We start from the raw sequence: 13407 nt of genomic DNA on the forward strand, positions 1-13407 counted from the left end.
ATGGTCTCGCAGTACGTAGGTTTGAGCCCTGCGTTGAGCTCTGTGCTGACAGCTCGGAGCCTGGAGCCTGGTCAGATTCTGTGTCTCCCCCTCTCTCTGTTCCTCCTCTGCTCACGCTCTGTCTCTCTCTCAAAAATAAACATTAAAAAAAATAATTTGACAGACATTGACATATTGAAAACAGGCAAAGAAGATCCAACATGTGTATAATAGGAGTTCCCCCCCCCCCCCCCCCCCCCATTATTTAGGATTTTTGCCTTTGTGGAAAATATGAAAGTAAAAGTTGTACTGGTTGTGTCTAAGGAAAAGTGTAGTACAGGAAAAACAATCTATACAGAAAATACTAAATATAAAGTTAAGACGAAATTTATAAGCATTTAAGATATATAAATAGAAATTAGGGTTTTTATATATTATTTGATTATTTATAATTTTTTTTAACGTTTATTTATTTTTGAGACAGAGAAAGACAGAGCATGAGTGGGGGAGGGGCAGAGAAAGAGGGAGACACAGAATCTGAAACAGGCTCCAGACTCTGAGCGGTCAGCACAGAGCCCGACACGGGGCTTGAACTCACAGACCGCGAGACCATGACCTGAACCAAAGTAGGACACTTAACCGACTGAGCCACCCAGCCACCCCTTGATTATCGATTTACTAGTCTAATATCTGTGTTAAATTTCCTGAGGGTGATCATTGAATATGGTTGTATGGAAGAATGCCCTTGTGCATGCCCTTAGAGACAGATATGCTATATTTTTTAGAGATGAAGTGTCATGGTGTATGTAACTAACTCAGATAGGACAACAAAAGAAAAAGGTGTGTGTGTGTGTGTGTGTGTGCGCGCGCGCGCACATGTGTGTGTGTAGAAAGAGACATAAAGCATATGTGTCCAATGTTAATATTCAGTGCATCTTTGTTAAGATATGAGCATTCACTGTTAATATTCTCAAAGCTCTTGTGGCTTTGAAAGTTTCAAAATAAAAAGTTGGGAAATATTCAGAACAAAAGTGAAGTACTTATGGATAAAGAAGCTTTATAAGCTAATAAGAAATGTAAAATGCCAGCATTTGAACAATCACTGAAAAAATACAAAAAACCTTTAAACAAAATGATCCTTGACTTCAATAATAAAGTCATGTAAATTTAAACGAGCTGTCAGTGTTCATCTATCAAAGTAGCAAAGATTCAAAAAAGTGATAATGCCCACTGCTGATGGGGCTGCAGCAGATTGAATGGGAAGTGTAGCTTGGTTCCTGCCTTCTTGTGTGTAGTCTGACAGCATCTGTGAATGCTTCAAATCTCTGTGCTCTTTAATCTTTAGCTCTTTAGCAATTTCATTTAATGAACTAAATCCAGTGAAGTAATAGGATAAGTGAGTAAGGTTATATGTATAAACCATGTGCACTGTAGCCTTGTTAATGGTAGCAAAAACCATTTAAATGTCCAAGTCAAGTTTGGCTTTACACACTGTAGAATACTATTTGACCATTAAACACAGATGTTAGTATATTGATATGGAATATTATCTGTGATTGCTACATCAAAAATAAAAGCCGGTTAGAGAAAAATACATGTAGTACTACCCCATTTAAAGTAATATATTCTCATAGACATAACATTACGTGCCAGTATTACAGGTTTTGAAAACCTGGTTGGGAGAGTATCAAAAAAAGTAGGAAAATTACAGGAGAGTGGGACTTTATTTTGGGGGGGGTGGGGGGAGAGTAGGACTTTAATCTCTCTTTTTGGAGTTTTTATTTTAAAGAAATAAAGATCATATAATAGAAAATAAAACTAAACTTTCATTTTAAAAGTCTTTGCAGTAATTTTTTCTTTAATTTCTTTGTATGGTGCTTTGTCAGTGTAGTCTTTTTAAGTTATTTAAAAAATCTATGTAGAAACTCATTTTGCTCTTGTGTATTCTGTTTTCAGAGCAGTGGAAAGAGCTCAGTGCTAGAAAGCCTAGTGGGGAGGGACCTGCTTCCCAGAGGCACTGGTATTGTCACCCGGAGACCTCTCATTCTGCAGCTAGTCCATGTTTCACCCGAAGATAAGCGAAAAACAACAGGAGAAGAAAATGGTAAATTTTAGAATCGGAATAAGAATTATTTAAAAATTCTTCATTTTTGCTTGAATCTTAAAAACACATTAGACCAGATTAGACCAGAAATTAGTGGTTATAACAAAAGCAGAATTCCTGTGAAGAGAGGTGGAATGCATCATTTCTCATGTAAAGAAAAAAAAAACAGTAAGTTTTGAGGACCATAAGTAGAGTTGTTTGGAATACTACCTTTTTGGTAGTTCAGCTTATTAGTAAACTGTTGTTAATGTTTATGGAGAATTTAGTGAGATACTCAGTAAATAGAAATCAGTTATTTTAAAGAAAAATTTTTGTGTCTTTTGGAGTGTTTTAAGCTTTTTTCCCCTAGTGTTTAAAAACTGTTTTTACTTTTTTACTTTGATTTAGAAATTTAAATCATTTAGATTCTAGTTTAAAAATTTTAAATACACTTAAAATGATTTTGTTTTTTATTACAGCAGGGTTATCTCACCTTCCCTTTTCTGGTGTCACCATGTACTTGCTAATTTTTAATCTTTTGCCCTTCAAGCTAAGATGAATATTATTTTTAGAAAGAGTTTTGGTTTTTTATTTTTATCTTTTTTACTGTCCTTCTCTTGCCATGCTTACCTACATAGCACATACTATTTCGGTTTTAAGATCCACCCACTCCTCCAATAGCAAATGTGGAATATTAAAATGAGAAAAACATGTACTGTACTTTATAGCAGTTCTTTGGTTAAATTGAAAATATTTTGAGAAATGTGGTGTCTATCAGTGGCTATTAAATTGCTTATTAAGCGTGTGTCCTATTTATATTTATTTATATTAGTGAGGTTGGAATGTTTGACGAAAATAATATATTTAATCTTCCTTTTTAGTTCAGTGTTTGGCTCAGACTTTCTTATTTATAAGTCTGTAAAATAGCTAATTACATTGGCAGCAGAGTACCATGTTTGTTACTCATCTGCAGAGATCTGTTTTCAATGCAGTTTCATTCTACTTAGATTCTCATCTAAGAAGGGATGATAGTATTGATGAAATTGAAGTTACTTTAATTATTTTTTCTATTATTATAGGAGTATTGGTAGTGATAGCTTGTTTTTTTTTTTTAAGGAGAAAAAAAAAAACCTATCATGAGCATCTGCAATGACTATAGAAAGTTAATCACTGAAGCAAGTTAATGAAGTTTAGATGTTAACAAGTAGTATTTTTGGATAGACTGCCAGAGGATATGTGGGAGCCTATTAATTAAGTGTATTAGGTAGCTTCTTGGTATATTATTCATCACTTTGTATTTCTATGATATTTGTTTAGTATTGAAATTCTAAGCCTCGAATTTAATCATGTTGAACTAACCTATGATTCAGCTTCAAATATATAGAATAATACTTAAAATTTCATTACTACTAACTTACATCATGAAGTATACCAGAAAACTTAAAATCAGACATTAAGAAACTATATGGCATTAATTAGGTCTCTTTCTTTTAACCCTTTATTTTCTTCAGTCATCATGAAAAGGGCAAATGATAGATATCCTGTCTCTTAGAAACTGTAGATGTGGGTAGTGTTTGTAGAAAAAGGTGACATTTCAGCCACAGAAGTGTCAGTTCCTCAGTATCTCTGCTCATATGTTCACCATGTTTTGTTGATATCTCTCATCTTAGTGGTTGGTCAGCAAATCTGCACATCTTACCTATATATATATATTTTTTTTTTTTTTTCAAAGCTTAGTGTTTACATTTTATGTAAAAAAAAAAACCGCACAATATTTTGTATTACTTAAGACACACTTAATCCTCACTTAAAATGACAACTCAGCTACCCAGAACACAAACTAGATTTCATAAATTTTGAGTATTAAACTTCATGTGTATTATTAATAATTAGCATAGTTCCTTAGTTTTCTCATCAGATCCTCTTTATACTAAGGTAACCAATCTACCTGGCCATGAATCATTGTAACCCAGAGAAAATTAGAAACAAAGAAACAGATAAACATTTAGTTAGCCAGAAGAGTATGAACTACCTGACAGTCTGACAAACCAGAGAGGAGAAAGTAAGGAAAACATAATCAGACAGGAAAACTTAAAAGAAAGAAAAAATCAGTTTCTAACCATTTTGGATAGGGATTTATAGCCTCAGAGGGCTTTGTTATGTAACAAAGGCCGAAGTTTGCAATAATAGGCTGATTTAGAGCAGTATATTTTAGGATGACATGGAGCAGAATAATCAATCCATTTTATTTTTTCATTTTTTATTAAAATTTTTTTTTTTAACATTCATTTCTGAGAGACAGAGACATAGCATGAGCGGAAGGGGCAGAGAGAGAGGGAGACAGAATCCAAAGCAGGCTCCAGGCTCCAGGCTCCAGGCTCCAGGCTCCAAGCTGTCAGCACAGAGCCCAACACAGGGCTCAAACCCATGAACCGTGAAATCATGACCTGAGCCAAAGTTGGACACTTAACCGACTCAGCCACTCAGGCGCCCCAGAATAATCCATTTTAGATACAGGTCCATCAAAACTGACTAAAATAAAATATCTTAATGTTTAATATGTGTAATTATCAGGAAATTTTATGTAATGTGGAATCCTTCATTCTGTCAGCCAAGTAGGATAATTGAGGTGTCAGTATATTTATATAGTATTTCTCAGCTTGCTCCCCCTTTTGCCAGTGTGAAAGAATTTTCTGATAAAATCTTACTAAAAATAGATTCACACTGATTTAGTTTGAACTTTCAACTTCACATTTATCTTTCATATATTTTTAAGAATCCGTCTTTTTTGGGGCGCCTGGGTGGCGCAGTCGGTTAAGCGTCCGACTTCAGCCAGGTCACGATCTCCCGGTCTGGGAGTTCGAGCCCCGCGTCAGGCTCTGGGCTGATGGCTCAGAGCCTGGAGCCAGTTTCCGATTCTGTGTCTCCCTCTCTCTCTGCCCCTCCCCCGTTCATGCTCTGTCTCTCTCTGTCCCAAAAATAAATAAACGTTGAAAAAAAAAATTAAAAAAAAAAAAAAAAAAGAATCAGTCTTTTTTCAGATTTCCTTTTAGACAAAATCCAAAAATAGCATGTTGATTAAAGACCAAAATTGTTTTTATGGTGTTCTTTTTAAATTCAGTATGTATTTTAAAGAAAATAATCCCTTATAAAAAGCTCATTCTTCATGAATAGGGTAAATACTCATATATATTTACTTTTGAGGTTTTGGAAAATGTGTTTGGTATGCTTTGTAGATTTTTTTGTGCCAGGCAATTTATCTTTTCCTACATATCAAATATTTATGGCAGATTTTTCGAGAGTGAATCAATTTTAATCCGGTTGTGTTAGAACTAGAAACCAGAAGTAATACAATTAGCTGTGATGGAAAATACCAGCAAATTATGGCACGTGGTATGCTTCATTTATATCACTTAAAACATATATATCCCTTTAGGTATTTACTATTAATTGTAATGGGAATTACAGTTGTAAATTTTGAAAAATTGGATGCTCCGTGCATTTGAAATGTGTTCAGGTTTCTGCAGATTTGACTTTTTAAAAAGATTTAAAATACTAGGGTTAAGCATTAAACTTATCATTCTGTGCTGTTTCTCTTTAACTGCAGACCCTGCTACATGGAAAAACTCAAGACACCTTTCTAAAGGTTTCCTTTATCCATTGTTTTTGGCCCTTTTTTTTCTAGTATGCCTGCATGTGTGCTTACGTACTCTTACAGGCTGTGTGCATTATTTTTCTTCCATTTTTATTTGCCTATCCACATTGATTGTAGGTGGTTCTTGTTACCTTTTGGCATTGCATCAGAATGCAGGGGTTTTTTTGGTGGTGAATGTAATTTATTTTATTTTTATTTTTAAAAACATGCTTGTTAAGCCAGACCTCTTTTAAACGATAAGGTAAATTAACCCCCCCCCCCCCCTTTGGTACGTAGTAGCTGTCTCTGTGAGTTCTGTTCACCTAGATTACTCCAGTCCTCCAATGAGACTTCTTGGAAGAAGGTACTAAGCTTCAAGTAGGTGAGCATTTTATTAGCAAAAAGGATCCAGTTTTATTTACTTATTTCCACCAAAGAATTGAATCAGTTTTTCTTCAATATTTATTTAACTATCTTTTAGTCATTTTTATTTTGATTTCAGGTGACCGATAAGAGTTATTCATGAACTCAGTCATTAGGATACTTAGAACTCTGAATTTGGCAAAAGAATAAAAAGCACAGAATAGCTGTGCTTAGGGGAGGCAGTTTGGTTACTTTTCTACAATTAAATGTTTCTAGTTTTTCTGAGAAAAATAAAACAAAACTTGCTCGCCAAGATTTAGACCACTTGAAACAGTGCCCACAGTGAATTATATTTTCTTTTTTTTTTCAAGAAGTGCAGGAAGAACAGACCTATTACTGGAAACTCATGGAGAGTAGCGACTCCATACAGTACATATGCTAGGGTCTGTCTGTCTCCTCCCACCCACAAACACTCATTTCATTGCTTTCTAACCTTCATTTCCAAGGGAAAACATAGTCTTGGCCCTGGTGGGAAAATCACCTTGAAAGTACATATAAGTTACAGGATAATTTTGCACTACTGAGAGAACTCTTTAAAGGAACAGCAAATTGTGACTTTATAGGTAACCAGCAGGAAACCAAATTTAAAAGAAAAACGTTTCATTTACATATTACAAATTTTTACCTTGAGTTATTTGTGTAAATCTATTACATGTGCTTTTTGCATTACTCAGTAGGATTCTTAGTTTTTCTTCTGTTAGCCATTTGCTTGAGTTACTTTCGTTGTATAAACTGCTTTTATGTGTAAGATATTTAAAAACAAAGCATATGCTTTTACCATAATATAATTACATACAAAATATGAAGAGAAATGAACAATTTTATTTTCAGACTCTAGATTTCAAATCTAGATTTCAAAAGGAAGATCTGTGAGTAACTCTCAAAAGTCATTTTTTGAAATATATGATAGTTTTTAAAATATGAAAGTATAATTTAGGAGGTCTTAAAATACTGCTTGTCAGTGGCAAAATAGGAACAAATAATATTGTGTTGCCTTTTTGAATTCCTAAGATAAAAAGGTAATTGCTATAGTTTCCAATAAATGGAGTTTTTCTTTTTCTAGGGGTTGAAGCAGAAGAATGGGGTAAATTTCTTCACACCAAAAATAAGGTAATCAATCACACAAGAATATTATGAAGAGATAATATGTTGATACATTTTTTTGTACAAGTAGTTGATAATTTAGTTTCTTACGATTGGCAGTGTGTTATGTTATCTTGAAGCAACTGCTCCTTGTAAAATAAATCTTATTTCTAACCATAGCAGTTTATTTGGAAGACACTTTATGTTGAACCTTATTGTAATGTGGAAATTAACTGTTGTGGGATCAGGCAGCTTTGAAAAGCTCATGTAAACTAAGACTCCTTGGCTTAGAAAATACATGTATATATTAGAATTTACTAATTCTCTGAAGCAGATCTGTAGACATCCTTGAAATTTATCAACCCCTCACTTAAGAACTATTGATCTTATCATGAACGTTGTCCTTTTTGTTTCAATAATTTTTAGCTTTACACGGATTTTGATGAAATTCGACAAGAAATTGAAAACGAAACAGAAAGGATTTCGGGAAATAATAAGGTAGGCATCTTTTTAGAGTTAGAATGTATAAACCTCAGTAAATATATCATTGAGAGTATTCTGTGTATAATGTGTTATGGGCATTGTAAATTCATAGTCCTGGTCTTTGAAACTAATGGAGTATTTTCACAAGTATATAAAAACCTTACTTAAAATCCCTTTTGTTTCTTAGAGCTTTCATATACTATCAAATATTTCATTTAGATGATTGTTTATCTTGTGACTTATATATCACTTATATAATTTTTGTATTTAATATTGCTATAGTAAGTTATTTTTTTCTGATGGATTGATTGTACTCTAACTCAAGAAGCATTATGTAACTTAGGAGATTTTGAACAGCTCTCTTACCTGAGTAAGGCTAGATTTACTTACGAAAGTAAAGAGAGAAGTTTTCTTTGATGAAAATGAAAACTAATGTTAACAACTTAATTCCTGTTTTCTAACATTGTGAAAATTAAAAAAAAAAAAAAATGTGTCTAAGATGCCATTAATCTTGACACCAAGCACTATCACTGCTTCTCATAAATGCTCTGTTTTCTCTCCTTTCTTTATCCTTAACTATCTTTCTGTTTCCTTCCTTTTTTCTTTTCTTTCTTTTCTTTTTTAACCTCCATTCTTGTATTATCCAAAGGCTACTTAATCCAGCAAGTGGGCCCTGGCCTAGTACTAATATTCGACAAGTATTCACTGAGCCCTTTGATCTGCCAGATGTTGTGCTGAAGAGGTTGTCCTGACACAAAGGCATTTTTGAGCCACGTCAATTCTTTATGTCTAGTCAGGATATTTATCTCTCTGACTAAGCTTTGTTCATTATTGAACTCTGGCCTGGTAACCTTTGAGTTACTGCTGCTGCTGCTACCATACTTCCCTGAATTTCTAATGATTGTGTTGTATAGAAGAGGTAGAAAAAGTGGCAGCAAACTAGATTAGCTTGTTGTCTGTCCTGTAATTATATCAGGGATAATTTTAACTTCGGGGATGTTATTAATCGTAGTATCAGTCTGAATTCTCTCCTGTGTCCCCATGGATTTACTGAACTTAGGAATTGGTGGTAATTTTACATAGGGCTAGAATTTATAATGGATGTGACTAGTGTTTCAGAAAGGAAAATTTTAGTTAAACTAGACTGAATGTTATGAAAGATGGAGTCTGTATACCAACAAGATGTTTAATTTATGGTGGGGATGTGATATACTTACCTAGCAGGTTTTCTCACCCACAGTGTCCAAAAGATGAGAAGTCCCCTACCCCCAAATCTGTGAAAAATCTCTTCTTTCCTAAATCATGTTTGTAATGAAGTAAATGATACTTTGATCTTATGTAAGTAATTTCATATGTATAAATATCTAAATGATTTCATATGCCTAACATAAAGCCCTGAGGGATTTAAAATATTTATGAGATTGGAGTTGTAAAGGCATTTGAGCAAAGCTTTGTATTGGACATGAGAAGGGAATGCCTGAGAAGTACACAAGCTGGGTAGGTATGCTGAATATCAGCACATGACTTTGGAACACTGATGTGTTTGAAATAGAAAAGTAGTTTGGAGTTATCTAATATAACTCAGAGTAAAGGATGTTTCAAAAAAGCTTTCTGTGAAATTAAAATTTTCAGTGGGTGTGTATGAAGGAAGATAAAAGGTAGGTAGATGAGAGGACATTTTAAAGGATAAAGAAGGGCATATGCAAAGACGAATGCACATTTTCTATGTGCCTTTTTACATGTAGCTGACTCAGCTCTAAAACTTGTAGAGGGCCAGTGGTGAAGAGAAGGCAGTGTGTATAATGATCTCAGTCTAGGGAAATAAAGGTATTTCTCACTATCCAAATTCTACTATTTGAATTCAGGAATCTGAAGATGGAGATAAATTTTCTGAGGAGTCTCTTAGAATATGTTTTTGCTACCTGATATTCAAAGATTAGGAACCAAGTTGATGTGGATAACTTGTTACCTATGCCTCACTGTCTACTCAAGAACCTCATAAATTTGGATAGTGACACAGTGTTCTTTTGTTCAGCTCTAAGTCTATTAAACGTACTTAAGAAATTGTATCTGTCTAGAACCAGAGAAAAGAATGTGGAATAATAAAGGATAAATAAATTTTGTATATTAATGTTACAGGATTGAGTAAGCTTATAACCTGCTATATGGCTGGCTGGCTGCCTTACTTCCCATGGGTTTCATCAGGTTTTGATTGCTGAAATGTTTTAGGGATCATGGTTTAATTTGTATCTGAAAGCATCTAGAGTCTATCTACTTGAAATGAGATGTACTTTGCATTTTTATATTTCAATGAAATTTTAATGTGATTTTAATGTATTTTAAAACTTATTTTTAGGGAGTAAGCCCTGAGCCAATTCATCTTAAGATTTTTTCACCCAATGTTGTCAATCTGACACTTGTGGATTTGCCAGGAATGACCAAGGTAAAGATTAGTTGTTACTCATCGTGGATTTGGTCATGCTTGTTTTCACTCGAGCAAATGTGGTTTTAACTTGACCTTATATGAGAATAATCAGCCTTTTTTTTTTTTTTTTTTTTTCCAGTCACCTTGATCTAGCAGCATTGATATAGTTGAGCCCTCCCTTCTCCTTGAAACACTTTCTTTACTTGGCTTCCACGACACCATACTCTGCAGGTTTCTCTCCAGCATCACTGTCCACTCCTTCTCTGTCTCTTTTGCTGGTTTCTTATCTTCCCAGTGTTAACAGTGAGTGCCTAGAGCTCAGTTTTTAGACCTCTTGTCAAGTGGGTACACTTACCCCCCCCTTGATGATTTCGTCAAAACTTATGGGTTTAAATACATGAATGTCTGTACGTTGACAGCATTTAAACATCTCCAGACTTTTGTAACTGTCTATTTGGCATGTCCACACACGTGTCTAGTAGACGTTTCAAACTTGTTATGTCTCGTGCTAAATTTCTGACCTGTCCCTCAAGCTGACTTGATCCTGCTATAATCTCCCCCAACTAAATAAATGGCAACCCTCTTCTGTCAGTTGCTTAGCCAAAAAGTTTGTAGTCAGCCTTGATACTTTTTTATTCCACATTACTCTGTGAGCAGATCTTTTTGGCTCTCCTTACATTAAAATATATCTAGAATTCTGTTGTATATACACATTTGTAGCTACATCCTCATCTAGCCACTATCATCTCACCTGCGTTACTGCAACAGCCTCCTAACAGGTCTTCCTCATAATCTGTTAAGTAATCAGCCAGAATGATGCTGTTAAGGTAAAAATTAGATTGTGTCATTCCTTGGCTCAAAATCTCTCCATTGGCTTTTCATTTCATTCACAGTAAAAGCTTAAGTTCTAAAAAGAGATTTAAAGTATCCTGTTACTCTTCTCACTCCTTCTGTTCCAGTGTTCTGACCTTATCATTCATCTTGCTGGAATATTCTTCCACTAGATATCTGCATGTAACTCTCCCTTATCTCCTTCAGTTTCTGGCCATTCTCTCAAATGTCATTATCTGAGTTCTTCCCTCATTATTTAAAAGCATAATCTGATTTCAAATAATTATCAGTCTCTTTTTTCTTAATGACTACCATGACATATGTGATGTAGAACAGTGCCTGAAATATATTAGGCTGCCAATAAATATTTGGTAATTGAATGAATGAATGAATGAATGAATGAATGAATGAATGAATTTGTCTCTAGGAATTAGCACTGACCAATCCTTCACACAGTAGACTTCTGATATTTGCAAGAGGTACATTTTGAGGCTTTCACGTATTACCAAATGCATACATACCACTACTAGTAGTATGTATATACTTTCTTCATTTTAACTGTAAATGGAGTAATGCCTACATTCTGTAGATTAAGTGAGGGGAGGCTGAGTTGATTTTTATTACTAGTTCCTTCTTCATTTCTCTTCGGTTCAGGTGCCTGTGGGTGATCAACCTAAGGATATTGAGCTTCAAATCCGAGAGCTCATTCTTCGCTTCATCAGTAATCCAAATTCCATCATCCTTGCTGTCACTGCTGCTAATACCGATATGGCCACATCAGAGGCCCTTAAGATTTCAAGAGAGGTAGATCCAGATGGTAAGGACAAATGTTTATATTTAATGAGATATGGTTGGTTAACAGTGGTAAATCTACCCTCAAGAAAGGAATATTTTTAAAAGGAATATCAAACTGTTACTACAGATTTAAAAAACAATGTGCTCCTATTCTGCTTATAATTACAAATAGAGATTCGGATGGAAAATAAAGTTTTAATGGGTTAGTTGCTGTATAGTCAAGGCAAAAATACTTAACATAATGTCCATATTTGTAATGGTTACCTGATGACTTTAAAATTATAATATGAGGGGCACCTGGGTGGCTCAGTCAGTTAAGTATCTGACTTCAGCTCAGGTCATGATCTCACAGCTCGTGGGTTCGAGCCCTGCATTGGGCTCTGTGCTGACAGCTCAGAGCCTGCAGCCTACTTTGGATTCTGTGTCCCCCTCTCTTCTGCCCCGCCCCTGCTCATGCTGTGTCTTTCTCCCCTTCAAAAATAAATAAACATTAAAAAAAATTTTTTTTAAATAATAAGATGGCTTTTCAAGGACGGTTTGTTTTGTAGAAATAAAATGATTTAGATTTTTGACTAGCTGACTTCTAAGAATAATTAACTCATAATTGATCATTGTCGATTATGATACAGTAGCTAATTGTGGTTATCTACATTCTGCAGAGGTAGAAAACATTTAGACAGACGTAAGGCAGAGGAAATTCTTAGAAATAAAGGTAAAATCCTTTTATGAAGTATTCATAACCCCAAGGATTAGTTCATACTCTGGATCATTGTATGATAGTTGACTAATGCTGTGATATACATCTCATAGTATATATACAATGGCAGCTTATAAGAGAGTAATTATTATTGCTGCTAATAAATGTAGCTTTGCTCCACATAGGATCTAATTTTTTTACTGTAGTATTTGGGGGTTCTGTGGGCTGTGTCCTGTTTTCTTTTTTCTTGCTTTGAAGAAGAATTTGAAATAAAAGTTTGGTAGGAAAAGTTAATGCTAAGGCTACTAATTAAAATTCCCATAAACAGTAATTTTTAAAAGTATTTTTATTTAATTTAAAGCTTTTAAGAAGTTTTTTTTTTTAATTTTTTTTTTTAACGTTTATTTATTTTTGAGACAGGGAGAGACAGCATGAATGGGGGAGGGTCAGAGAGAGAGGGAGACACAGAATGTGAAGCAGGCTCCAGGCTCTGAGCTGTCAGCACAGAGATCATGACCTGAGCCGAAGTCGGATGCTTAACCGACTGAGCCACCCAGGCGCCCCGCTTTTAAGAAGTATTTACTACATGTTCATTTTAGATTGGAAGATAAGCTCTAGGGGCTCCTGGCTGGCTCAGACGGTGGAGCATATGACTCTTGATCTCAAGGTCATGAGTTTGAGCCCCACATTGTGGGTAGAGTTTACTTAAAAAATAATAGTAAGAAATAAATTAATTAAACTCTATCAAAAGGTTTATTTAAATTTTACATTTATCATTTAAACTATTAAGCATTTTATATGCATTCGATTTTAAACTGAACTTTGAGCCATAAATAGGATCATACTTTTGATCTAGTAATTTTTTTTTTTAAGTTTATTTATTTTGAAAGAGAGAAAGTGGGATAGGGGAAGAGAGAGGGAGAGAGTGAATCCCAAGGAGGCTCCACACTGTCAGCACAGAGCCCGTTGCGGGG

General features: G+C 34.5%; 1 protein-coding gene across 5 annotated transcripts in view; it reads left to right on the top strand.

The window, feature by feature from the left end:
• Positions 1-13407, top strand: part of DNM1L (dynamin 1 like) — a 48686-nt gene that overhangs the window by 16053 nt on the left and 19226 nt on the right. For 4 of the 5 annotated variants that reach the window (XM_047865746.1, XM_047865747.1, XM_047865748.1 and 1 more), the window contains exons 2-6: positions 1936-2083; positions 7183-7229; positions 7629-7700; positions 10042-10128; positions 11596-11758. In XM_047865746.1, coding sequence (XP_047721702.1) covers positions 1936-2083; positions 7183-7229; positions 7629-7700; positions 10042-10128; positions 11596-11758 — 517 coding nt within the window. The remainder of the gene's footprint in view (positions 1-1935; positions 2084-7182; positions 7230-7628; positions 7701-10041; positions 10129-11595; positions 11759-13407) is intronic. The other variant, XM_047865750.1, reaches the window with a different exon arrangement.

Source organism: Prionailurus viverrinus, chromosome B4 (assembly GCF_022837055.1).
Source record: "Prionailurus viverrinus isolate Anna chromosome B4, UM_Priviv_1.0, whole genome shotgun sequence".
NCBI classification, from domain to species: Eukaryota; Metazoa; Chordata; class Mammalia; order Carnivora; family Felidae; genus Prionailurus; species Prionailurus viverrinus.